This window comes from Poromitra crassiceps (assembly GCF_964638095.1).
Source record: "Poromitra crassiceps genome assembly, chromosome: 1".
Lineage (NCBI taxonomy): Eukaryota > Metazoa > Chordata > Actinopteri > Beryciformes > Melamphaidae > Poromitra > Poromitra crassiceps.
In genome coordinates, this window is record NC_139623.1 from 28,736,633 (window position 1) to 28,763,685 (window position 27,053).

General features: G+C 43.0%; 1 protein-coding gene across 1 annotated transcript; it reads left to right on the forward strand.

Moving 5' to 3' along the window:
- LOC310782720 (gap junction delta-2 protein-like) lies at positions 1-26,180 on the forward strand (the record flags this gene model as incomplete). Its single annotated transcript, XM_083643449.1, has 2 exons — positions 1-71; positions 25,310-26,180. The coding sequence occupies 2 exons, from the start codon at positions 1-3 to the stop codon at positions 26,178-26,180; spliced, it is 942 nt and encodes a 313-aa protein (XP_083499575.1).
- Between the last annotated feature and the right edge of the window lie 873 nt (positions 26,181-27,053).

A 27,053-nucleotide genomic window follows, 5' to 3' on the forward strand; every position in this document is an offset into this window, starting at 1 on the left:
ATGGGAGAGTGGACCATTTTGGAGCGGCTGCTGGAAGCAGCTGTCCAGCAGCATTCCACCATGATTGGGAGGTAAGACTCCTGTTTTGTGTCTGTGTTCTTTTTTCATGACCTGGGTGTCTTTATTTGTATGTGTGTGGTATAATGTACTGTATGTTCTCTCAGTGGTTGGTCTCATAGAATGGGGGACCGTAACTGCCAAGTTAAAAATAAATAAATGAATGAATAAATAAATAAATAAATGACTCAATAAGTAAATACATGAAATAATAATGGAAGAAAATTTTAAATAAAAGGTGCAATTATCAAATAAATGTGCAGATTAATTTGGAAATAAATAAATATGCACAGAAATAGAGAAAAAATACATTATTTATTTGACAAATTACTTATTTTTGTATTCATTAATTTTGATATTTAATTCTTTCCCAATTTATTCTTTAAATAAACGACTCAATAAATAAATAGATGAAATAATAAAGAAAGGAATTTAGAAATAAAGGGTGCAATTATCAACTAAATGTGCAGGTTAATTTGAAAATAAATAAATATGCACAGAAATAGAAAAAATTATAAATTGTCGATTTATTTATTTGACAAATTACTTATTTTTGTATTCATTTATTTTGATATTTAATTATTTCCCAATTCATTATTTTCTTATTTATTTCCCTATTTATTCATTTCTGTTTTTATTTATTGCTGTATTTCTTCACCCATATGTTAATGGGGGGCATGTCTTGACATTTTCAGGCATTAGCAATCAAACCCACATACCACACACTGTGACGAGATTGCAAAGTGTCAGGCCCTTACACAAAGACCGGAAGTGTACAGTTGGAACAGTACAGTTCCAGTCCTATTATGTTCCTATACAGGTGTCTGTAGTTCGGAATCGGATCACTCTAAAATTGTCTAACTGTGCCTCCACACTCCACTTGAAATAGCATGAAGTTCGGACAAGCATTTTCAGCCACATCACCAAAACTCGTACATCGCTCGCTATATTGTCTGCCAGTGTACATCCATTGCTAGTCACGTATAGCTTCTCCTTGTCATTTCTGGAAGGCTGCACTTTGGCATCTAGGTATGCCCCCTCATTAACATATGGGTGAAGAAATACATAAAAAACACACAAATAAAAACATAAACAAATAAATAAATAAACAAACAAATAAATGAATGCATAAATAAATAGGGAAATAAATAAAAACAGAAATAAATGTAAAGAGAAAATAATAAATTGGGAAATAATTAAATTAATGCAAAAATAAGTAATTCTATTTCTGTGCATATTTATTTATTTTGAAATTAACCTGCACATTTATTTGATAATTTAGCCTTTTATTTCTACATTTCTTTCTTTATTATTTCATTTATTTATTTATTGAGTGATTTATTTATTTATTCATTTATTGCAGTTACGGTCCTCCATATCCCTGAGGACACCCCCCATTCTTCAGGCTTGTCCCAGCGGCCCCCTCTGCTCCACTGTCCTCATAGTCTTTCCTGCCCCCCCCCACCCCCTCCCCCGACCCCCCTCCCCCACCAACCCAACCACCCACCCCCACCCCAATCCCTTCCTCAACCCTCCACACTCTCCTCACCCTTACTCTCCACACCCATCATTAGTTAAGGGATAAACTAATTGCACATAATCATGGTGTGGACCATTTTGGAGCGGCTGCTGGAGGGGGCTGTCCAGCACCATTCCACCGTTATTGGGAGGTGAGACTTTTTTCCCTGTTTTGTGTCTGCGTTCTTTTTTTGCATGACCCGGGTGTCTTTGTTTCTAAGTGTGTGGTACAGTATACTGTACTGTATGTTATCTCACTGGTTGGTCTCCCTGAGGACACCCCCCTTTCCTCAGGCTTGTCTCAGCGGCCCCCTATGCTCCACTGTCCTCCATAGTCTTTCTTGCTCCCCCATCCTTTGCTCAACCCCCCACTCTCTCCACACCCATCATTAATTAAGGGATAAACTAATTGCACATAATCAATAGTAGGCTTTACTGGGCATTATGGTTAATTCACATAGGGTCCTGCTGTTGATACTACCTAATAGCCCAGCTATTGATAGATACAGCTTGATGCTACTGGCCGCAGACCAATAGGACATAAGGAGGAGAGGGGAGTGGGAGTGAGAGGAGAGCAGAGGTGCAGAGGATTTAAAGGATGATGAGAAAGCAGGTGTAGAAGCTCACATCAAATTGGAGGAAATGGCTCTGAACTCACTCTGAACCGGCGAGAGACAGATGAAAAATCAAGTTAATTCGTGCCCCTCGCGACAGACATTTTTCTGAATCTTGGTGAAAGTCTGAATAAATCACTTCTCATAATTTGTGTGTGAACAGACGAGCTTGTAGCCTAGACTAGCAGTGGAGACATGCTTTGTGGACATATAGACTAGCAGTGGAGACATGCTTTGTGGACATATAGACTAGCAGTGGAGACATGCTTTGGACACATATAGACTAGCAGTGGCGACATGCTTTGTGGACATATAGATTAGCAGTGGAGACATGCTTTGGACACATATAGACTAGCAGTGGAGACATGCTTTGTGGACATATAGACTAGCAGTGGAGAGATGCTTTGGGGACATATAGACTAGCAGTGGAGACATGCTTTGGGGACATATAGATTAGCAGTGGAGACATGCTTTGGGGACATATAGACTAGCAGTGGAGACATGCTTTGGGGACATATAGACTAGCAGTGGAGACATGCTTTGGGGACATATAGACTAGCAGTGGAGACATGCTTTGGGGACATATAGACTAGCAGTGGAGACATGCTTTGGGGACATAAAGACCAGCAGTGGATACATGCTTTGGGGACACATAGACTAGCAGTGGAGACATGCTTTGTGGACATATAGACTAGCAGTGGCGACATGCTTTGGGGACATATAGACTAGCAGTGGAGACATGCTTTGGGGACATATAGACTAGCAGTGGAGACATGCTTTGTGGACATATAGACTAGCAGTGGAGACATGCTTTGTGGACATATAGACTAGCAGTGGAGACATGCTTTGGGGACATATAGATTAGCAGTGGAGACATGCTTTGGGGACATATAGACTAGCAGTGGAGACATGCTTTGTGGACATATAGACTAGCAGTGGAGACGTGCTTTGGGGACATATAGACTAGCAGTGGAGACATGCTTGGGGACATATAGACTAGCAGTGGAGACATGCTTTGGGGACATATAAACTAGCAGTGGAGACATGCTTTGGGGACATATAAACTAGCAGTGGAGACATGCTTTGGGGACATACTGTAATCTGGCGTGTGAAAAATATGCTCCAACAACTCTGTGTGATTAATCAAATTGAAAGGTGCTATTTTCCACAGATTAAAGTAAAAAAAAAAATACATTGGGAAACAAATGCTGTATAGTTACACAGCAGGGAGGAATCAATCTGGTTCAGCCTGGGGAACACGTGGATGACCAAATTTATAATTTGAAGGTTAGATTTCAGAGAAACAAAGGCAGACATGGAATTTGGCTGCACAGTTGAGTCTGAGAATGGAGGCTATGCTGCACTGCTGTGCTCATTAACCCAGACGACAGGTAGTCCACAACAAGGGCAGGCCTAACCTTCTCCCCCATCCAAGTGCCCCCCCCCTTATGTTATTGCAGGGGTGTGAGTTACAGTAAAGGACTAAAGGGCATAGGGCTTTCACCGAGCACACTGTGCACTGTGTGTACATGCAACCATTATGCTACTGTACATCCTTCAATTTAAAGAAATTGTGTAGAGCAATGTATGTATCATCATATGGCAATGATCTGTATTAGAGTGGCAGTGAAGGTGTGAGTTACATTATACAGAGAAATATAATACTAAGTCAACACAGGATAGGTGTAAAAGTACATTTCAGTTGCTACTTTCAGAGGCAAGAGGGTGATTTGACTGATTTGAGTGGGGAGTTCCTCCTCTCTGGCTGAAGCTGGGCTAATCAGTGAAATCACCCGCTATACTCTTTGGATGGGGTGAAACCTGCACGCAGTAACGCATGCTTCCCACACATCAAATCCAGGCCTGGCAGCTGGAATCCTTAACACCATGTCAGCACAAAAAAGAAGAATACAGAAGATGAATCGTCGTACGAATCAGTGAATGAACAATTTGTCAGAGGCACAGAGGCGGCATTCCATTTGTCTGCAGGAGAATGAATAGGCCTACACTCATGTAATGCTAACTCATTTGGTTGATCATGCATTTCACAGGCCCAGCAAAAAAAGGGTTCCCCAGATCCCGAAAATAGAATAAAACTCACAATGCTTCACAGGCTAAACTTGGCCTAATGCATTTTCTATCTTCTCTTAATCTTATTGTGTAGGTTAGACTAGTCTGTATCTCTTACTTGTTCCAAAACATTCAACCTCCAAAATAACAATGTTAGACGAGTTAATTTGTGACTTGAACTGGAGATTGAGTGATTGCCCTCCGGAGAGGCAGTAGTTTGTATGATGCCCACAGGACATCTATGTATGTATCATATGTACTGCTGTGCGCTGAACGGCTCGGTAAATGATCCCTATGTGTTTTGGCTTCTCGCAGACTTTGTTTGTCCTACCAGGCTCTCTAGTTGGCCCCATAGGCATTAGCTGTAACATGAGCTGCTTTCCAATGAGTTTCCCCTCAATCTCTTCTGTTTGTCTATTCTATGTGAGCCAAGAAACATCTGCTATATAATCACTACAGGTATATGCATCAAAAGCATTGGGCAAGGTGTTTTTTCATGGATTTATTTTAATACCGATGCATTCATGTTAACTAGTTTGTTTCAGCAGGATATCTAAAAAATTCATGAGTGGATTTACATTAAATTTGGTGGACTGATAGACCTTGGGCCAAGGAGCGATTATTCAGAGTTTGGTGGTGATCTGGATCTGATTTTTCCACAATGAGATAAATGTTGTTTTTTAGCTGTAACAATAAAACAGAGATGGAGACTTTAATCCAAATCCTAATTGGAGTTTGTGTGTGATGAGAGCCTTTTAGACAGTGCTGTAGGCCAAAGTCTAAGAGAGAGCAATGTTTCTTAAACCTGCAATAAGCAATATTACCTTGTAACCACGCCAGAAATTGTGAGATTTCATTGATAAGCCAATATCCACACAGCAGCCAGCTGTGCTGCTGTTTTTGCCTCTTTTAAGCTTTGCTGTCAACTTCAGCTCCGGGATTAAGTTTAGCATTTTTTTAACTAGTTTTGCTCCTCCCTTGCTGTTTAAAAGTGGTGCTCGTAATGGCAGAATCGCAAACTAACTCGTTTCTAGGGTGGAGACTCTGGAGAGGATGTGCCATGGGGGCACACTTTTTTTGGTGTGACCAAACTCATGCCAATTCATGTGTTTAGCTTTGCCTCAACCGGAGTTTCTCTGGTTCGAGCCGATTTCTTGTAATCAGACTTCTTCTTCTAATGGCTTTCCGGCAGACTAGATGCCTCACGGGACATTTCTGCCTCTCGCAGAATATTACACAAATTCCAGACTCGGAGTCCGCCCCCTCCTCAATGTTCCTCCCTCCAGCCGCCTTGCTCTCCTCTTCGACCGCCGTGTTCCCGGACCTCTCGGCCCTAGTGCCAGCGCGCCGCCCCCCTCACTGCTCAACGACTTCCTTCTTCTTCTTCTGTGGTGTTTTATGGCAGTTGACATCCTTTATGTTGCATTACCGCCTTCTTCTGGATTTTTCCATCCACCGTTCTCCCCGATGTCACGGTCTATGTGAGCAATTTGTGATGTCATCAGTGATGTCACTCAAGCAATTGTGATGTCATCAGTGATGTCACTCAAGCAATTGTGATGTCATCAGTGATATCACTCCATCCATTGTGAACCAGGCTGCCTTATTTGTCCTTAAGCCTGGATTATGCTTGACGCTTTGGCCGGCCGCACGGAAATGACAAATGAGAGACACGGAATCCGACGAGGAAACGTGTGGAGCTTGTATACTCTGTGTGGGTTTCTGCAGGCGGAATTGAGCGCGAGTCTTGAAAACTCCACTTTGTCCGCCCGTCCGCATCCGCGTAGTTACAAAATTTGGCGTGCGCACGGCCGGTCGAAAACCGTCCGCACGGAGCCTTGCGGAGGGGCGTGTCTGCTGATTTGACGTCACTTTTCCGCGCGGACACTCGCATTCCTCGCTGATGCGGAAAGCATAATGAGACCTTTAGTAGGCCTCCATACAAGGAGCAACCTCTGATTCTGAAAAGTGAAGCCAATGCGGAAGTCCCTTACCTGCATTATTTTGAATGGCCAGCACCACTGGCTCCAAAAATTGTCCAATTGCATGAAAGTCAATGGGGAAATTACCCTACTTCTAAACCTCAGTAAATGCTTTCCTAATGAGTTTATGATCTCAATCGCTAATTTCAAGTCTTCTTCAATATAGCATGATGTTCATTTTGTAAATTCCAATTTAGAGTAAAATAGATGATAAAGCAGACTGTGTTGGGGCATGATTTACAGGTCACTAGTTCAGTCATTGTGTAGCTCGCCTATCGCGGACAAATAATAGCAGACGGCTCTGTGGGAAACCCGGTCTTGCGCTAGCTGCTTTTGGCTCCAAATAACCAAGATGGCGACGGTCAAAATGTCAAATTGGAGGCTACAAAACGGAGTCCACAAACCAATGGGTGATGTCACGGTGGCTACTGTGTTTACAAATATGTTGCCGTTTCATCACCCTCTAGTGGTCAGAAAAATTATCTCAAAGATGCTCTTTGATATACAATGACTCATTCATAGGCATACGTTTTCTCCTCTTTCTATAGACTAAGCCTTACCTCTACTTTGGCACATTTACAACTGTTTACAACTGTAAACATGATTAGTCAGTGATGGAAATTAAAGTCAAAGCTTGGTTATAGTCACAGCTGTTATAGGCTAACCCTGGGGCTGTGCACATTAGCTAGGTCACTGTGCAGCACAGGCTGTAGTGTCCACATTACCCAAATACTAACTCTCATTCTGTGTGTTAATTAGGCTGATTAACTAATTGTTTCTGCCCTCGATGTTGACATGCCACAACTCGTGCTATTAGCCTAGCTAGGCATACATCACCACTAACAACAGACAAACACCATCGAGTAACAAAACAACCATCTTTCTAATCCCAGGGAGGTTTTCAATAACATCCACTGTCATTTAGGTACAGTATTAGGAGGACATCAAAATCAAGTTTATTCTGATGCCATGCACTTTGTATAAGCGCACAGAAGAAGTGAAGCACCAGGTCCTAGGATGTGTAGGAGGATCAAGCCACCTTCTGGATGTATTGCAGTGCTGTATCTGGATCAAATGATTAGCTTAATAATAATTGCAAATGAATCATATTCATATTATGTAAATAGTGTGTTGACTGGCTTTTAGAGCAAAGCACCTTGGTGTTACACAACAAAAATGTGCTTTCTATGCCAGTATTTGGGCACTTTATGTCCAGTAAATGCTCCCTACCTAGTACCTACACATGAATAAGACCGGCTTCATCTAGTGCAGCAAATGACTGTTTGTATGCAACCCTGCCTGAAATAGAGATTTGTCCAAATATGGAAGGCCCTTTCTGAGGTTTAATTTCTATGGGATTGCCATATCTTGGATATTGCTTTGGGCTATTTCTGTGTCTGAAGATCGTTGGGGCTCCTCTCTAGTCTTTCCTCCATTCAGGAGGTTTTATCACTGCAACCTCCCTGGTGCATGCAGTGCTTTGTGCAGGTGCAGGGCTGGGTTGGACCATGTCGGCTCTTTGTCATCTGAGATGTCACTGTCATTTCTTCAGAAAAAGTGGGTTACATGTTTGCTTTACTTCTCAGCCTGCCTAAAACATCAGTTTTAGTTGGACAAATCAGAATTTTCTACAAGTCCTAAAAACCCTTTTCCTAATGGGGACAGAAAGTGATCACTTTTCTTGGTACATTATTCTTGAGGTGACATGATTGTTTACATCTTACTTTGACTGAATTATATCCTAAAATGAAATACTACATAATTTGCTTGTTTGAGTGTGCGTGTGTGTGTGTGCACGTGCACGTGTGTGTCTGTGTACTTGTACATGTACATGTGTGCATGTGTGTGATCTACCGGTATGTACAAGAACACATACTATACAACTGTGGTTGCAGTCTGCCATACAAAATGTTATTCTGATAGGATGAAGAGGATGAAGCCATGAGCATCTGAGAGTTAGACACCTTGCAGTGTCTAACTAGGAAGGAAGCAAGGAAGGAAGGAAGGAAGTGTGTTGATGCATCTATTTCTACACTGCAATGCTGTAGGGAGGTCAGTGCCAGGGACAAGCAGAGCGAAAGCAGATGCAGAGATAATGGAGGACAAGAGTGATCTAAGAAAGATAAAATGCTAAAGATTTCAGGATGGAGGGACAGAGAGGAGAGGATATAAGCTGCAGAGGTGGAACAAAAATGGTACAAAGTGGAGAAGAGGGCAGAGAGGGAGGAGAAGGAGGAAAGTTTTCCCACTGCAGAGGCTCAGTACCGGCAGAATCTGTGTCAGAACTGACTGACCCCGCTGCTGAGGAAACCTGTACGTGCATGTGCACAACATACACGCGCACGCACATGTGATAAGGCATTTTAATAATATATAATAAGCAGATTTTTCAAGACCTATTACATTTTTATTTGACATTCATTTTAATGTAATGGACTTAGCTGTTTATTGACAGAGGAGACACTGTGAGAGAAATTACATGCAATCTTCACTATCTGTGCAAACACAGCAATGCAGCTTTGGCTGAATAAACAAGTGGGAGGTCTCTATTGTTGAGGCAAATAAACTCGCACATAAAAGGGAAGTCATGGACTTTTTAATGCATTACCTGTTATATTATTGCCTTTCAATCAAAGTACGCATTTTAATTTTTTTTTTAAACATGCATCATTTTGGTGTCTATTAAAAATATGTAGATGGGAAAATCTATATTCCTTTTACTTATATATAATAGGTATGGCTATAATAGCTTTATATATCATTTAAGTTCTATCACTCGCTACTTGAGCATTATAAATACTTAATAAATGATGCATAGAGTACAATCTCAATAAAGGGTATTTGGCCTCTTATTGTAAGTTGCACCCCTCAGTTAAGTCATTCATTAAATATTAATAAAGATTTGACCGCCCACTGTAAAGTAACAACTGAAGTATGAGATGTACAGTAGCCTATAAATAAGTTATTGCTATTTGCAGAGGATTTAGCATTCAGCTATTTGAAATAACAAAAACAAAACAAACCAATGTTAACACTTGAAGTGGATGGGTCTTATAAAGTTTGGTCAAACCAAATCTCGACATCCTAGCTTGCTCTAATAGCAGGAATGTGTACAGATGGAGGAGATCTTGAAACCGGCCCGTTTGCCCTTCAAACAATTCCCTCCTAGAATGTGCTCACCAATGTGCTTTTTGGACGATTTTTGCTCACCCTCCACTTCTCTTACAGTAAAAACAGGTCAGGATATCCACAAGAAAGAGGTACCCTACTTTGACAAGGACACCCTACTTCTCCTTCTCCTCTTGATCACAGTTTGCTGTGAGGAGAAAAAAAGATATCCCTGGGAAGGCTGTTAAAAGGTTGTGTTGTATAGCAATACATAATGCACGCTATAAATCTCCACTGTTGACAGAGTTAGTAATCCATCCTCCTGTTCGGCCAGGCTTTCTTTCAGATTCAACCATTTTTCTGCACATCTTGAGATGTCATTAGTTCATTTAGCGGTATGCAGCAATCCCTGATGTTGAATGCTATTGATGTAACTGCTGGAGAGGGACATTTGCCAGCAAAGCTGATCTCGGCTTTCATTCACTACCAGCTATTATTCATTTAGGCAACAGAGGTTTTTGAGATCAATTGGGATGCGAGTAAACATGGATGGATAGAAATGAGTGTTGATGAAATGTATATGGTGCAATGAACACTGAAGCATGTATTGGCAAGCCAAATGTGAATTGATATAGAAATGTCATAATGGGCAAAGAAAGATAAAGATGAAGCAAAATGACTGGGAACTTGAAGAGAAAGTAGGCCAACACATCTATTGCAGTAACAAGCTCATAAATAGCCAGGGCTTAAGTGCATTTAATTGCAGTGAGTAGTACTTTCATAATTGTGGTGCATGACTGCAAAATGAGAGGCCTAATATATATACAAGCTTGTTATGTGAGTGAGGGAAGTACAGTACCTACTACATACACTAGTCTACTGCTTGTGTTTTTTGTACCTGCAGTGCCATTTTCTCCTTTATAGTGTGGCAACTGTGCATCAATTAGCTTTTTATTTTCAGAGTGGGCTGTTTTGAAATTGCACTGCATCGATTTAGACAATAACTTATTTTACAGTGTACCCAAAGTCTCTGCCTGCAGGAAGATGGAGCAAAAAGGATGATGCGTGAAAAATCCTGGTGTTAATCCCTAATGGTTTGACAGAATTAAATGTCTCAATTTCAACTCATAGTGTATTACAGTTTACAGAAACTAGCAGCTATGGAAAAAAGTTATAAGTAGAAAATTCAGTGACAACCAGGCACCGTGACATAGGCAGACACATGAATAACTTGCCAGAACATCTGCAGAAGCTGTAAGAAATCTGTGTTCTTACACAGGACCAGAGAGGCTGGTGGCTTTACATGTTTCAGGGTACTTTGCTGTTGGATCCAGCAATATTTTAGTGACAACTAGATGTTTTCTATGCAACCCAGGATGTCCAAATCTAAACTGGAAGTTTCCAAGGCAGGTATAGGTTCAAGTCTGCATTGGATTGCTATAGTATGATGTCCCATGTAGGGATGCCCTGATTGCAAAAATCTGGGATGATACAGATGTAAAAAACATTTTAGCTGATAGCCGATACCATACCAACATATTAAAAAAAATCATTACCCCTTTTGTGACATGGAAACAAAGAAATCTTCATTATAAACTGCCCTGTTTTAAAGCCTTTTACCTAACTTCTCAATGAGAAGAGTTTTTCAGTACTTACAGGTGTACGAGTACTTATAGGTGTATGAGTACTTATAGGTGTATGAGTAGGTAGCCAGGCATCAATTATGTGACCCAACTGATAAATATCTGCCACTGCAATCAGTGAATGCCACCTTTTTTGCTGATAGGCCACTAAGGCCAATAATGGGCCGATATCGATATACGGCTGATATATCATCCCTGGTCCAGTTAGACCCATAGACCGTTTGCAGAGACTGAAACAAATAGCTTATTCAATGTAGTTCTGAGAGGGAGCAGCTACTGCAAAGGTACTGTACCTCCAAAATGGCTGGTTATATTTATTCATTATTGTTTCGGCATTATTTATACTGAAAATATCTCATCAAAATGACCATAGACATCTTGGAGTTCCCCAAATTGGGAGGGCTGTTGTAATGTACCATAGATCCGTGCTCTCATTTCAGTCTGGCGCATCAGATTGGATTTACGAATGCACCCAAAGACTAACTAGCAACGACAAACAAACCAACAAACAAAAAAGGGTAGCTGAGGCATATTACTGAAGTAAACTAAACAAGAGACAGCTGGTGAGTGGGGAGAAACAGGGAGAGCTGATTGGCTGGGGAGAAGACAGAGAGCAGGGCAGGGCTAATGAGGGTTGATGCAGGGCAGGTGTGGGAAGGAGCACATAAGGGAGGACAGTTGGAGGGCATCTGGTGGACAGGTGGAGAATGACAGAAATTGCACACAAGGACGCTGAGACTCCTGTTTCTTTAAAGCTAGAATGCATAACTTTACATATAAATCAGTGGTACGTAACCTTGCCCTACTCAGGAGCCACATTGACAATTCTTTTTTTGCAAGAGCCACAATCCCAAAAAGTCCCTTTCCTGCCTTTATTTAATTTGTATTTATATATTTACTTAAAAAACCACAACTAGCCATAAAGGAGCTGCATGTGGCTCTAGAGCCTCGGGTTGAGTATCACTGAATGAACGTCTGTTACATAAGCCATTGCCAAACAAGTTCCCACAATGCTGAATAAGCCTATCGCCGCCAGATAACTCTCCCTGTATTCCACAGTTGGACCGGAGCTTTCAATCTGTTGTTGTCCACGCTGCACACCAGAGCCTTCCGCCCGGCCTAGCCTGCTAATTTTCGGTTAGCCTTCTGCTAACTTGAACGGGGTAAATAATTCAGTCGGGCGGCTCTTCTAGACTTTCCAAAAGATATTGGACCGAATGTATCAAATTGTGAAGTGAAATGAGTCATTTCACGGGGGCTGTGTGATGTTCAAAACTATTTATCCACTCTTTTACAGCCCTGACGGAGTAGGCTACGGCATAGACTAAACAAATGCTGCATTCATGTGCTGCTCGGATTGTCCCAGTTGGGAAGTCGTTCTTCCTCTGTGTTTTCATGACCTTTTAAATGGTAATGTGGAAACAACATGAATGCTATAAAGAAGACTTGTGGTATTTTATTGCTCAGAGTGTTTAAACAGCACGTTGATAGCTGTTTCCAGTTTTGCCTGACAAGAGCAAAGGAAACGGTCAGGAAGTGATTTTCCCGACACCACATACTATCTCTGCTAGAAGCCACAGAAGGGGGAGACAAAGCTTTTGCACTACTGTACAAAAGTTACGCACTCTAGCTTTAATAATCCATTGTATTTACAAGTGCAGCAACAGTTTTCCATCTAGCTTCATCACATTCACTCTACACAATACATTAATAAAGATGAACATTTTTGGCCACTAAAGCGCCAGTGTGTCCCCGTACAACAACAATAACACATATCACATGGCTTTCAAGTACGTAGAAGAACGTACAAACACATCACAGAGCTGTTCCAGGTTGTTTTTCTCTCTGGCCACTAAATATCCATGTCAGCAGAACAAAGAACACACGTGAGTTAGGAGAGCAAATTGAGTGGACAAAACTCAAAGTTAAAAGGAGATCCCATATTAATACTGGAGAAACATTTGATTGCTGGAAAGGTGAAGTTATATAGATCTGGCAGACTGGCACAAAATTTCTTTGCTTTACCTCTGAGGTGCATGGGCACCGTTAGGCCTGGGCATTTGGGGCTTCAGCCCCTAATGTTTTATGAATATCCCCGGATCTAAAAAAAAAAAAATAGCCCCGGCAGATCTATTCATCTGTCCTTTGTGCTTTAAAGCCCTCAAAAATAAGATGATATATGATATAGTTGATCAGATATGCAAAAGTTTGCTTCCTCTCTGTGTGCCAAGCCCTTTTCCCACATGCATACCGGAAAATTACCTGTAAGTCAATATCGGACATTTCCCTTCACACTTCGGCTCGCGCATGTGGGAATCTATCAGCGAATTTACCTGTATGTTGGGGGGGGGGGCGGGGGGAAGGGGGAGCTTATTTGGGGGGTCGGCAAAACTCGAAATAAGTTCGCTTGTCAGTTGTCACACAATAAATCACACTCGTTTGACTTAAGAGCAACGTCAAGCCGCCAGCGTAATAAACACAGCCGATTTACCCCCTCCCCTGTCTGCTCGAGAGCAGCAGCCACAGACAGACACAGCGAGAAAGGCTTGCAAGCTGCTCAACGCTTGTATGTAGAGAAAGCAGACTGGCTTCGTTTGATGTGTCCGGGGTTGCCTTCGGGAAATCAGCAAGCTGACATACTGCTCTTATTAGGCTATCACAAGATCATTTCGCCAGTTTGCTTTAATGTGCGCGAATGATTAGATTATGCCCGCTGGAACATTAAGCAACGTGTGTAGGCTACTCCTCGCCCATGATTGAAGGACCGCTGTCGCGGAAAATGACTGCACCCGTTTCCACTTGCGTCCCCTTAAGATCATACCGCTCTTCTGACTTGGTCGAAAGTGGTGAAATGTCGGGGACGACGGGGTCGCGCTTATACCGGCACGGCGTCTTTCTCACTTGCAGGCATTAGACCACGTTCCGGTCATTTTGCGGTACAAAGCGCATGTGGGAAAAGGGCTCAAGTAACCTATATTGAAGGAAGAGACATCACTCTCATCAAAGCGTTCACATTTTACATTGGGGGTAGACTTTGGGGACAGTATTGAAAGTGAATGGGGCAGGCATGGAAAGTCCCACTATAAACCATAATACAGTATGTGAGTTGTTTCACCTTTGATTGAAAAATGCTTCCACAGATTGCAAAATTCGAACACTGTGATGTGAGTGAAGTCTTTTCCTTCTTTATAGGTTCCTTGTCTGTTTGTCAATCAAGGTTAATGCTGAAGTTTAACAATTCATGAATTTGCTATGGAGACTGCCTCAAACCCTCTCAAGGACCCCTGGTGGTCCCTGGACCCAACTTTGAGAACCACTGATCTATTTTTTAGTATTCGTCTCAAATTGCTAAAAAAAAAAAAAAACTTTTCACTAAGTTTTTCTTACTGGGAAAAACTCGTGATCTTGCTCTGCTTTCTCCAGCAACATGTAGCCTAACCAACAGCTGAATGCAACTTCAACTCAACTGCAAGTCCAGGAAGGCATTGTGGGAAGTATAGGAAATCTGAGGTTGAGGGAAAGCAACCCATTCTCATTCCAGGCCGTCAATTCTGCCACTTTGTCCCAACCCATTGGCATAACTTTCTAACGCACTGAATACCCTTTTTCGTCATTTTTCGATGCCACGAGACCGGAAGCAAAATTTGTGTTACGGTTATGGTTAGGCAACTAAAACAACTTAAGGTTAAGGTTAGAGAAATGGTTTGGGTTAGGCGGTGTCATGGATAATAATAATAAACTCGCGTCTAGGGGTATCTACTACTATACCAATATCCGTAACATGAAAATGAAACAAAGGTTACAGGAAGAGCAGGCTGATGATCGTTGAAATATAGCTTATCTACCTTACGCCTGGTGATCCCGACGCTCGGATAGCGCTGTTGTCTTGGATATGTGAGGGACCCAAACCAGGCCTTATCGATCATAATCAAAGTTTCTAAAGTCCGGGGAGGGTGTTCAGACAGATCCAGGAACAACAAACATCAACGCTATATAGTTGTAGGCTACTCACCTTGGGTTGAAAGGACTCTCAGCTCAGCACCGTCCGCTCCACGGGTCATAGTAATCTTTCTTGCAGGCTTATAAACTCCTGACAAAATCTCCTCATCTGTCGTCCTGATCGTCAATTTTCATCCAACTTTTCTCATTCCGACGTGCAGATATTATTTGCCACGAAATGTGAATTATAGGTGGGCTCACCATAATGTTAGTGGACTTGCCTGCAAGCTCACTGAGCTTGTCAAGAGAGCTGTGTGACAGCGTGACAGCTGCTACTTCATAACGTTATAAACAAATTAAACGACTTGAATTCACTTGAACAGTAAAGTTACTCACACTGGGTTGAAAATTAGGAAAGAAGTGTAGAGGTTTCATATTTATAAGACGGCGTCTTTCACGTCCGCAACTCACGTCTGTCACTGTGTGCTGCTGGGTGCGTTTGTTCTCATGGCGCGTGCCGGTGTGAGTTGATCCCTGTGTTAAACAGTGCTAGCCCGAAGGACCCCGCCCAGCCAGAAAACTAGAGACAATCTCACAAAGCACTCATGTTAGCTGGCTGCACACCAAAACATACAGTTTTAATTTTTACATGATGACTATTTTGGGACCCGCCACGTGGCGGGTAGACCCCTGAGCGTCACCCGTCAAACATAAAATCTGGTCGCCGACGGCGCTTGGCAGTTGTTAATTTCGGGCCCTGGTTACATGTGACTTACGGTTGATTCAAACACTCCGGGAAGCAAAACCCGGTCTCTGGCATCGGAAGCAAACACTTACGCCCATTCGTCACCATTTTGTGTCATTGTCACACTCCCATGGCGTCGATTTCAGAAAGGACGAAGGGAGGGGCACAGGTTTGCATCTTCGTGTTACCTCCGGCTTGGTCGGGCATCCATACAGGCACAATTGGCTTGTGTCTGCAGGAGGGAAGCCGGTTTGAGGGTATTTGTCCTGGTCGCTGTACTAGCGCCTCCTCTGGTCAGTCGGGGCGCCTGTTCAGAGGGAAGGGAACTGGTTGGAGTAGTGTGATCCTCCCACGTGCTACATCCTACCAGTGAGGCTCCAGCTGTCAGGTGAAAAGAAGCGGCTGGCTACTGCTCATGTATCGGAGGAAGCATGGTGCTAGTTTCGGCTCTCCCCAGATCGGCAGAGGGTGGAGCAGCGACTGGGGCAGCAGGGGGAATAATTGGCGAAGTACAATTGGGGAGAAAATGGGATAAACCCCCCCCAGATAAGTAAAATAATAATAATAATAATAATAATAATAAAAAACAAAGGATGAAGGGAGCAGTTGCTCTGAGCGTCTAATAATGGAGTTAGTTGAAAGTCTGGTGCGTCTCATACAGTAACTTCTTTCTTCAAGTGAAGGTACATTTGTGACATGAGCTAAAATAGGTTCCAGACATAATGTGGTTTGATTTGGGCAAGCTGGGGTACGGAGCATTGGGTACTGCTCGACCCATGACCCATGACATTTAGCCAGTGATAGAATGAGCCTCTGTCAATGTCCCGCTTCACAATATAACCATTTGCACTGGGTGGAAGAAAATAGTTTTTCCATTCACATAAAACTTGAATCCTCCATTTCACATTGGACAATACAATTCCGCCAAGTGTAATTCAAGAATCAAGATCCACAGATAACAAGAATTGCTATGAGATAGACTACGGTACATTACAACGTGACTGTGTGTGTGCAGAACCTTGATGCAGATCTTTCTCTTGTCTTAAACTCAAAAACCTGTCTCTGTTTTCCCCCTATGTCAAATGTGTTGATCACTAAGGGAACTACATGTTCATGAACTACTACATGTAGATGAAAACAAGCATTTTGACGAACTCTGGCATATTTATAGTAATGCTTATTCATATGTACTGTCCATATCAAATAAACTGAATAAATAAAGAAAATAAATAAGGAACTGTCATTGCTCCTAATATTGAATAACCTCCCACCATGTTATTTATGGAATATTTTGAAATCGTATATTGATGCACTCAGCAAAATGCGCTGCAAGAACCAGGGGAAATGCTGATATCAGTCATTTGAAGGTTCTTAACTTTCAAAATATTTTAGATACAAGAACCTTTGCATAATATTTGTCTTAGGTAGCTTGAATTTAGACTTACTTATGAACTAGTCTATACCCAGGGATGCACGCACCACAACTATGTGCAGACTTGCCACAAATGCTAATAAACAACTTAAATTTGGGAAAATGGAAAAATCAGCTTTCTCAGTCCCTGCCTATGCCAGTGCTCAATGGCCATGTGCAGTTTCAGATTGATTGGGCAACCCATTGGGGAGATAAATGGAAGCAGACAGACAGACAGACAGACAGACAGACAGACAGACAGACACACAGACAGACAGAGTTTTCCTCATTTAATAGTAGGATTTTATAATACAGTATATGAAATTGATGAGTTAAATTAAGGTAATTCTGGATGGCTGAAAGACAAATGGGTTGGAGTAAGGCTGTGCAGACTGCATTATTGTCATGTATGGTGGCTAGGCAATAGGCATGTAATCAGTTCATCTGTGGCGAAGAGGCCTATTTGTTACAATATTTTGCTTGAGGAAGAAATCAAGTTGAACACATTAATAGTCCACAGGCATATAGTTAAAGGGATAGTTTGGTTTGTTTGAAGTGGGGTCCTAGAGGTACAGTCAGTGTACTGGGTAAAGCACTCTGGACGCATCGTGCACAGAGATAGGAGAGCTGCACTCCAGCCACGGCAGGCACAGAGTGCAGACTCAGTCTGCTGAGTGTGAAGGGGCCGTGAGCAAAAACAGAAAAAAACAACAGAAAAAATACATAAAATGCTTCCATACTGCTCACCTGGTGTAATCAAAGTCTCCACGAGCCCTGAGATGCCAAGTTGACTTGAAAAGATGTCATTTACATCCTGTTTTTAGCTGAAATCTGCACTAGAGCCAGCGGCTGAAAGTACAACAACTAGGGTACAGTGAAGATTTCAGCTAAAAACAGGCTGTAAATGACATCTTTTCAAGTCAACTTGGAGACTTTGATTATGCCAGGTGAGCAGTATGGAAGCATTTTATGTTTTTTTTTTTTTTTTTTTTTATGTTTTCCTCATGGCCCCCTTCACACTCAGCAGACAGCTCTGTGGCTGTGCCTGCCACAGCTCGAGTGCAGTTTTCCTATCTTGGTGCGCAATGCGTCCAGAGTGCTTTACCCAGTACACTGACTGTATGCGAGTACCTGCAGTAATAGGACCCCACTTCAAACAAACCGAACTATCCATTTAACAAAATGTATTGATTCCAGTTCATACAGGCGATCTGAAAAGTTTCTGACATTTAATTTGCTAATCAAAGCTGGTCAACTATTATCATAAGTTTGATCTGTCTCAGCCCAAATACAATGGTTTACCAGTGGTTTGGGGGTCTCCAGAGGTCCTTGAGGAGGTCCCCAGCAAAAAGCGGAATGCTTTTTACTACATATAATTCCAAGTAACACAATGACAGAATGTATGACTACTTTGGTCATGGCTTAGCAAATGGGGAACCCTTGGACAAAATCTTATCAAATGGGGGTCCGTGATCTAATTGATCTCAGTTTAGGGGTCCTTGACGTGAAAGCGTTTGAGAACCACTGATTTACACGCTAGAGGTCTAGGCTATAAGGTTACACATAGCCTATCTAGAAATGCTGATATGAAAGCGATAACATCTATTTCACAAATGTTGAGATTCAGCGTACCTGTGGCTTGCAGAAACGTAACATGCCAACAGTTTATTCTGGTGACTGGACTGCAATAGACATTTAAATATCTGCTAGCCTCTGTGTGTGTGTGTGTGTGTGTGTGTGTGTGTGTGTGTGTGTGTGTGTGTGTGTGTGCGTGTGTGTGTGTGCGTGCGTGCGTGCGTGCGTGCGTGCGTGTGTGTGTGTGTGTGTGTGTGTGTGTGTGTGTGTGTGTGCGTGCGTGCGTGCGTGCATGCGTGCGTGCATGCGTGCGTGCATGCGTGTGTGTGAAAGCCTCGGGGAGAGCCAGGGCCTGCATGTCCAGCCAACACATCAGCTACAGAGGAAGTACCAGTACACTAACTATACTCTGGAACTTAGCGGTCAAACAGCAGCACATGGATCAGTTAAACTAAATAACATTATATTATTATAAAGTGTTACCCACAAATGTGCCCATTTATTTAAAAAATGTGTGTGGACTCTATGAGAAGCTCCAGTCCATGCAAGTCGATTACATCCAGTACATACAAAAATTGAAATAATGTAGTCATCAAATGAAATATATTTATGTAATGTGTGAAAAATTGGTAGTCTAAATCAAGTAGTGTGCATACACAACTAACAATATCAAGCACTTCCACTTTGGCTTACCGTATATACTGTTTGTATATTCACATGCCATGCAGTGAAGTACCATCACTTAATCTCTTTGTAAATTTCTATAATGAAAATGCTGGATCTCAATATCAAGACACATCATCCAGCCAATGTTTTTCAAAATCGGACAAAGAGTTTCCAAGATGGAGCATATGAGCCTATTCACGGATAAAGACTGATCCACCTTCATTCAAATGCAGCAATTCTATTAAAGCCCTCAGTACAGTATTTAGGGATCTGGAACATCTCCAAAGGTGTGGTGAACACCCTTAGCTTCTCTAGGACGCCCTTCAGAAAGAGGCCAGCTGAGGAGATGAGCAGTGAGCAGAGTGACTGATGGGAGCCTTGAAGTGAGGAATCTGTAGTCTATGCTACAAAGGAGTTTGGTGGTTTGGTGCCTGTTTCCTTGTATATAGACTCAAGTGGCCTTATTTGCATATTCTGCCTTTGGGTTTGAGATCCTAACAATTCTAAAATCTTTTTGATCATTTACGCTGGTTATTGAATATTCTGCCGGTTATAGACCCTTGCAGTTCTCCTTCCTCAGTATGGGCTTGTTACTCTGCAGGACCTAAAACACTGATGTTTGCAGATAACCTTCTTTCACTGCTTTCTGCTAATGCAGCAATCTGCTCCGTGCTGATTATCCTGTTACCCAGCAGTAGAACACACACACACACACACACACACATACGCGCACACACATACGCGCACACACACACCACACACACACACACACACACACACACACACACACACACACACACACATACACACACACCCAAGTGTGCGTACACACACACACACACACACACACACACACACACACACACACACACACACACACACACACACACACATAGATAGATACACACACACACACACTCACCACAACACACCATACTTGCAGTGTCTTGGAATTCTTTAAAACATATCCAAACTGCCCAACAGACTGAATAAATGCTGTGGATGGGAAAAGTCTGTCTAAAGTAAATATTTCACAAGTCCACTAAAGGTCAGAATATTCTAACTGTGTTGGTAATATTATACTTATATGTTTTTGTCTCTTTATTACAATCACTAGTGGTGACCAGTGTTGGAAGTAACTCATTACAAAAGTAACATATTACATGTAATACATTACTTTTAGCAGTAACTCAGTAATATAACTTATTACTTACATGTATAGGATTTCAGTAATATTATACCAGTTACTTTGTCAAGTAACTCAAGTTACAAATTGAGTTACATTTTTTTTAATCAAAGCACATATTTAAAAAAGATACAATCATTTCCTAATCAAACTCTGTCTTTTTATAAAAATAACCACTATAGATGACAATAACAAAGGAAAAGAATAACATTTCGAATTTTGGATTGTTTGCACTGACTTCAAGGCGGTTGAAAAGATTTTTTGGGATGTTCCGAGGCGGCGATGTCATTCTGCTGCTGCTGTTGTTTTGGTGAAAGTAATGCAGAAGTAGTTTAACGAGTAACGAGTTACTCTACACAGACAGTAATATTGTAAAGTAACTTATTACTTTCAAATGAAAGTAACTAGTAATATGTAGTATATTACATTTTGAAAGTAACTTGCCCAACACTGGTGGTGACAGCAGGGGATCATACTGCACCAAGTCAACTGCAGCACTGCAGTCACAGACTGATGCATAGAGCAGTGATTCTCAATCTTTTTCATATCGAGGACCTGTTATTTAGTCCATATAGTGTCATGGGCCCCTATTTGATTCGAGTTTCTCTCTCAGACCCAAATGCGAGAATACTGTTTTTGGCAGATATGATTTTGTCCACAATTCCATGACTATCTATATTGTAGGTAGAGAGTGAAACAGTGAGACTATGATCAAAATAGTCTTCTACATTTTCCAATTGCGTTAACTTCTTATAAATGGAATAATGCAGAAGTTTATTTCATCAATTTTCTGGGAACCCCCTCAAGAACCCCTAGTGGCTTCCCGCCAGACCCCATGTTGAGAACCACTGGTATAGAGTTGGACTTACCAAGACAGACAGACAGACAGACAGACAGATAGACAGACAGACAGAGAGACAGACAGACAGACAAACAGACAGAGACAGACAGTCAGAGACAGACAGTCTGACAGACAGACAGAGAAAGACAGACAGACAGACAGACAGACAGACAGACAGACAGACAGACAGAGACAGACAGACAGAGACAAATAGACAGACAGTCAGACAGACAGACAGAGACAGACAGACAGACAGACAGAGACAAACAGACAGGCAGACAGACAGAGACAAACAGACAGACAGACAGAGACAAATAGACAGACAGACAGAGACAAACAGACAGACAGACAGACAGACAGAGACAGTCAAACAGACAGTGTTCAGTGATAAATGAGGAGTCATAGAACAGCAGGAAGTTAGAGACGTGTGAATGTCTTGCAGAGATTCCATAACATTGATCATTCCCTCTAATAATAAAATATGAATGTCTTACTCAGTGTGCATGATGCAATTTGATACTTCTTGATTATAATAACCAGTTAACATTAGCATTCAGAGCTGCAGACACACTGAGACTGGACATGACGAGAAGCTTTGCCATAGTTTGATGTTTCTTATTCTAGTTGAACTCAGTTGATCTCAGTAAGCAGTGTCTGCCAAAGAGCTGCATCTCAATAAGCAGTATCAGTCAAATGGCTCTTTTTACTGCAGAGAAACATCAATAGGAGCCCTTCAGTCAATTGAGCTGCGGCTCAACCACCAGAGCAGCAAAGCACATCTGGCACACAGTCCTCAACATGCACACACATGGTTTTAGAGTGTGACTACATGTCTGTATGTACAGCACATCATGGTTTTAGAGTGTGACTACATGTCTGTATGTACAGCACATACATGACCTGCATTTCATTTGTGAAACAGAGCTTTGTTTGTAGTGTACACACTTGCAGCGGCTCCAAGCACAGACGGCCCCACGCGTTTGCCATCTTGCACAAGGCATACACATGGCTGGCTTTCCCCTCCCTGTCTCTCTCTGTCTCTCTCTCTCTCTCCTCCTGTCTTCCCCGCACAAAGACTCACACGCATGCATTTGCTGGTGGTGCAGTAACAGTCCTGCAGTAGCAGCATGCGGCTCTATTTTAAGACACTTCCACGCTAACACATGTCTCTCCGTCACTTCTACCATCACCCTTCTCTCTTGAGATGTCTGGCACTCTATTTTCATGCGCTGTCTCCTCTTCCCAATCAGATACATTTGGGGGGGGGGTTTTCTCCACGGTCCCAGACTCTCCCAGAGGAAAGACAATTTCAGTTGTTTAAACATTCATCACACCTTTGAGTTGTTTCTTCCATACGTCTATTTCTCCAGCTCCTTGCCTCCCTGCACGCTTTTCCGGATCCTCACCTCTCACTGGTTGCTGTGGTAACTGGCCAGGAAGAGTGTGGAGATATAGAGATCATGTAAAGACACACCGGGATCTCCTTTGACATCTGGACTGAAAAAACAGGATAGCTTTTATGTACTTTATTAAGCACAGAAAACTTGTTAAAAAAGACATACTCATACTCACACATACAGTAGCCACTATTTCCCCCACAAGACAAAACATCCAAAGAGAAAACAGATCCCCCCCAAAAGGGTTCATTCAGCATTACAAGTACATACTGCACATGTAACAAGTACATACTGTACATGTAACAAGTACATACTGCACATGTAACAAGTACATACTGCACATGTAACAAGTACATACTGTACATGTAACAAGTACATACTGCACATGTAACAAGTACATACTGCACATGTAACAAGTACATACTGTACATGTAACAAGTACATACTGTACATGTAACAAGTACATACTGCACATGTAACAAGTACATACTGTACATGTAACAAGTACATACTGCACATGTAACAAGTACATACTGTACATGTAACAGTCTCAGAGAAATCACAAAAACTCCTGTGATGGCAAAGTGTTCATGTACAGTAGAAACTCTTGCCATAACGTAACCGGAAACCTCAGAGAGTCCAGAAGTTCAGGGTTGGACTGGCAAAGGTCCATACTGTATTGTAGCTGCCAGTGTCCTGTCAAGGCCTAAGCTCTCACAAATGGAAACCAATGAGGCTTGCCTCCTCCCCTGTGGCGGGTTGAGGCCACCAGCGGCCCAAACCCTGACTTCAGTGCCGTTCCCCTTAGCTTGTCCAACAGTGCCATGATGTCAGAGCAGTTGTGCTAGTAGCTCCCTCGGGGGGGGGGCTCCCTCCCTCCCTCTTCTCTGTCCCTTCGGGTTGCTTTAGGTGGCCCAGTGTTGTGATGCGTCTCCTCATAATTGGCTCCTCCCACACACGAGGCCAATGCTTCACAGCCCCCCCACAGAGCCACTGCATTGTGGCATAAATACCAGGGAGGGAGCCCCATGATGTGCAGGCTCTCCTCGCTCATCACAAAACGCTGACGCTGCAGCTGCAAAGCCCCCCCAGCCTCGCTCCGCAGTGCCCGGGCTGGATCGACAGCAGAAGATAACGGTGTAGCACACTACAGCAGTCTCTCAGCAACCTTGACAAACAGCTGCTCTGCTCTCCCCGTCCGCCCGCCACTGGCCTCTCTTCCCTGCACTGATACTGCAGCGCCGCGCTAATGATGGCCATAGCTAGCAGCCATGACGACAGCGCTAGGTCGTTAATAATAAGCACCCACCCTCTATGACCCTTGGGACAGGAGCCACCGCCATTTTGCCGGTATTAAGGCCAATGGCTGCAGCGTTCCCTGACGGTCCCTTTTGACCAAGCACACAGAGTGCAGGCACACCCCTAAAATCTCGCCTGGCAACGCTGACATTGTGCCTCCTAACAACTGACCCATATAATAATGCCTTGCTCTTCCCTCTCTTGACCACCCAGTTAAGAGAGAGAGAGGGAGGGAGAGAGAGAGAGATTGAGAAAACAGGCCATGTGTGCTGTCGACATATTTAGCAAAATCCCACTGATTAGTATTAAACTGTACAGCCTGTAGTGACAGAAGCGCCAATCATTTACAAAAGTCATAATGTTTCAATATGCGTTAGAAAATGATGTGCAACAATGCACTGATTTATGAAGAAGAATGAAGAATGGGTGAAATTATTATTGGAAAATACTAACAGTGAATTTTTGACTTAGGCAATATAATAGATGATTCACTATATTCTGCTTCATATAAAGTCTTCTACTTGACGGGATCTTTGGAGCGATAACATCCCACCTGCACCGCACCGCTCTGCTCACCTTTCTCTCTCATGTAGTGATGCAGACTGTACACTGGATCAAATAAGATAAAGTGACATTAGCATGCATCACACACACATACAGTTGGGCTGATGTTAATGGGCGGCTCCATTTCAGCTCAGTAGTGAAGACAAGCTGTTAAATCACCGTTATCTCCTGACAACCACTCCTTTTTTGTAGCCGCTCATGATGAGTGAGCTCATGTGTGCGTGCTATCTGGAGCGCAACAACTCCACCCTTCTACAGCGCCGCACTCTGCCGCAGCAGATGACTGATAACACGCACGCACGCACGCACAGACACACATCTGATAAATACGTCCTTGGCCTGAGAACCGCTATTGCTCCCATTGTGGTTGAGTGTACAAGGTGTAGCCTACATAAGATATACACACATTGTGTATGTATATAGTGTATGTATTGTACATAGTGTACAAGGTGTAGCCTACATAAGCCATGTCCTTTAGCCTCAGAAGAACCAATACTCTCAGACACACAAAGATACAAAAACATTGAAACACCAGTCAGGGTTTGTTCAACTGAGACTTGCAGTCAATTATATTATTTTGTCAAAATTCTTTGTGCAATGCTTCTGCATAAACTGACAAGATGTCTTTCTCTCTTTCACCTCCTCCCCTCCCTAACCCCTTCTCCCCTCTCCCTCTCCTCCTGTCTCTCTGCAGGATCCTGCTGACAGTGGTGGTGATTTTCCGTATTCTAATAGTAGGCATCGTGGGCGAAAAAGTATATGAGGACGAACAGATAATGTTCATATGTAACACTATGCAGCCTGGTTGTAACCAGGCATGCTACGACAAGGCCTTTCCTATATCGCACATCCGCTACTGGGTCTTCCAGATCATCTTGGTGTGCACGCCCAGCCTGTGCTTCATCACATACTCGGTTCACCAGTCTGCCAAGCAGCGTGACCGCAGCTACTCTTTCCTGCATCCCTACATGGAACAAGGTCACGGTCACGGGCGCCATGGTGGCCATGACCACGGTCACGCCCGCAAGTTGCGCTACATCAACGGCAACCTGGTGACAAACCCCGACAGCAAAGAGGATCACGACTACGAGAAGGAGATGCCGAACCAGCCTCGCGCCTTGGGACTCACGCACACCTCGCGCGCTAAGGTGCGGCGGGGTGGCGAATCTCAGGCGGGCATCTCCCGCTTCTATGTCATCCAGGTCGTGTTCCGAAACGTGCTGGAGATCGGCTTCTTGGCCGGCCAGTACTTCCTGTATGGCTTCAATGTGCCGGGGATGTTCGAGTGCGATCGCTACCCCTGTGTGAAGGAGGTGGAGTGCTATGTGTCCCGGCCCACAGAAAAGACTGTGTTTCTGGTCTTTATGTTCGCCGTGAGTGGCATCTGCGTGCTGCTCAACCTGGCCGAGCTCAACCACCTGGGCTGGAGGAAAATAAAGACGGCCGTTCGAGGGGTGCAGGCCCGCAGGAAGTCCATCTGCGAAGTTCGCAAGAAGGATGTGTCACACCTGTCCCAGGCCCCCAACCTGGGCAGGACCCAGTCTAGCGAGTCAGCCTACGTCTGACAGAGGCTCCTCTGCCTGGGGGCTCCCAGAACTCTCCATCTCTGGAGAAGAGCTTTTCCCTGGCCCAGAACCCCCTATCGTTAGGGCACGAACCTAAACTCACCACTGCAACATTATTCAGGAGCATAGAGACACTCTGTGATGAAGCATCAACTCACAAATGAGTGTTTTTGACACTTCAAGAAACAAGAATAACCTTCCTAAAGAGGCAACTGTGTTGCTGTAAGAAAACTTGACGGGGAGTTCTGCTCTGCCTAGGTGACACTAGGTGCCTTCAATGAGAACACAACAGATATAAAACACAGAGATAAAATGGAGTAATTATGAATAATATTGAAATACTGTACTGTAAGGCTAGCTCTGAGGTTGACATATCTAAAGTCTTTCATCGTTTGCCTTTGCTGTAGCTCAAAAATAATCCCCTCATTTTCCAAGTGTGTGTGCATATGCAAGAGCTTAAGCGTGTGCATGCATGCGCATGTGTGTGTGTGTGGGAAAATAAGCCTATGTCTGACTTGAGTCAGAAAATGGAATGCTAAGCTAATTTGAGCTGTTGAGGGAATGAACATCTTATTTTCTGATATGTTCATATTTTGCAGGTAAATTTACTCAGAGGGCAAACAAGGGACAAGCACCTTTGTAAATCACCTTCTAAGAAACTTAAACAGCTACAATGTAAAGACAGCACTAAAACTATACATGGGCATAAACTGGAATGCCAATTTGCTGTCCCCAATGCCAGACTTTCCCTAAAAAAAATTGGGCTATTCCACCTATTTGCCGCATTAGGCGACGATCAGACTGGAGACTTCGAGAATCCACATTGCCCCGGAGCACTCGCTTGCAAGTTGGCAACCAAGCGATTGTTGCTAT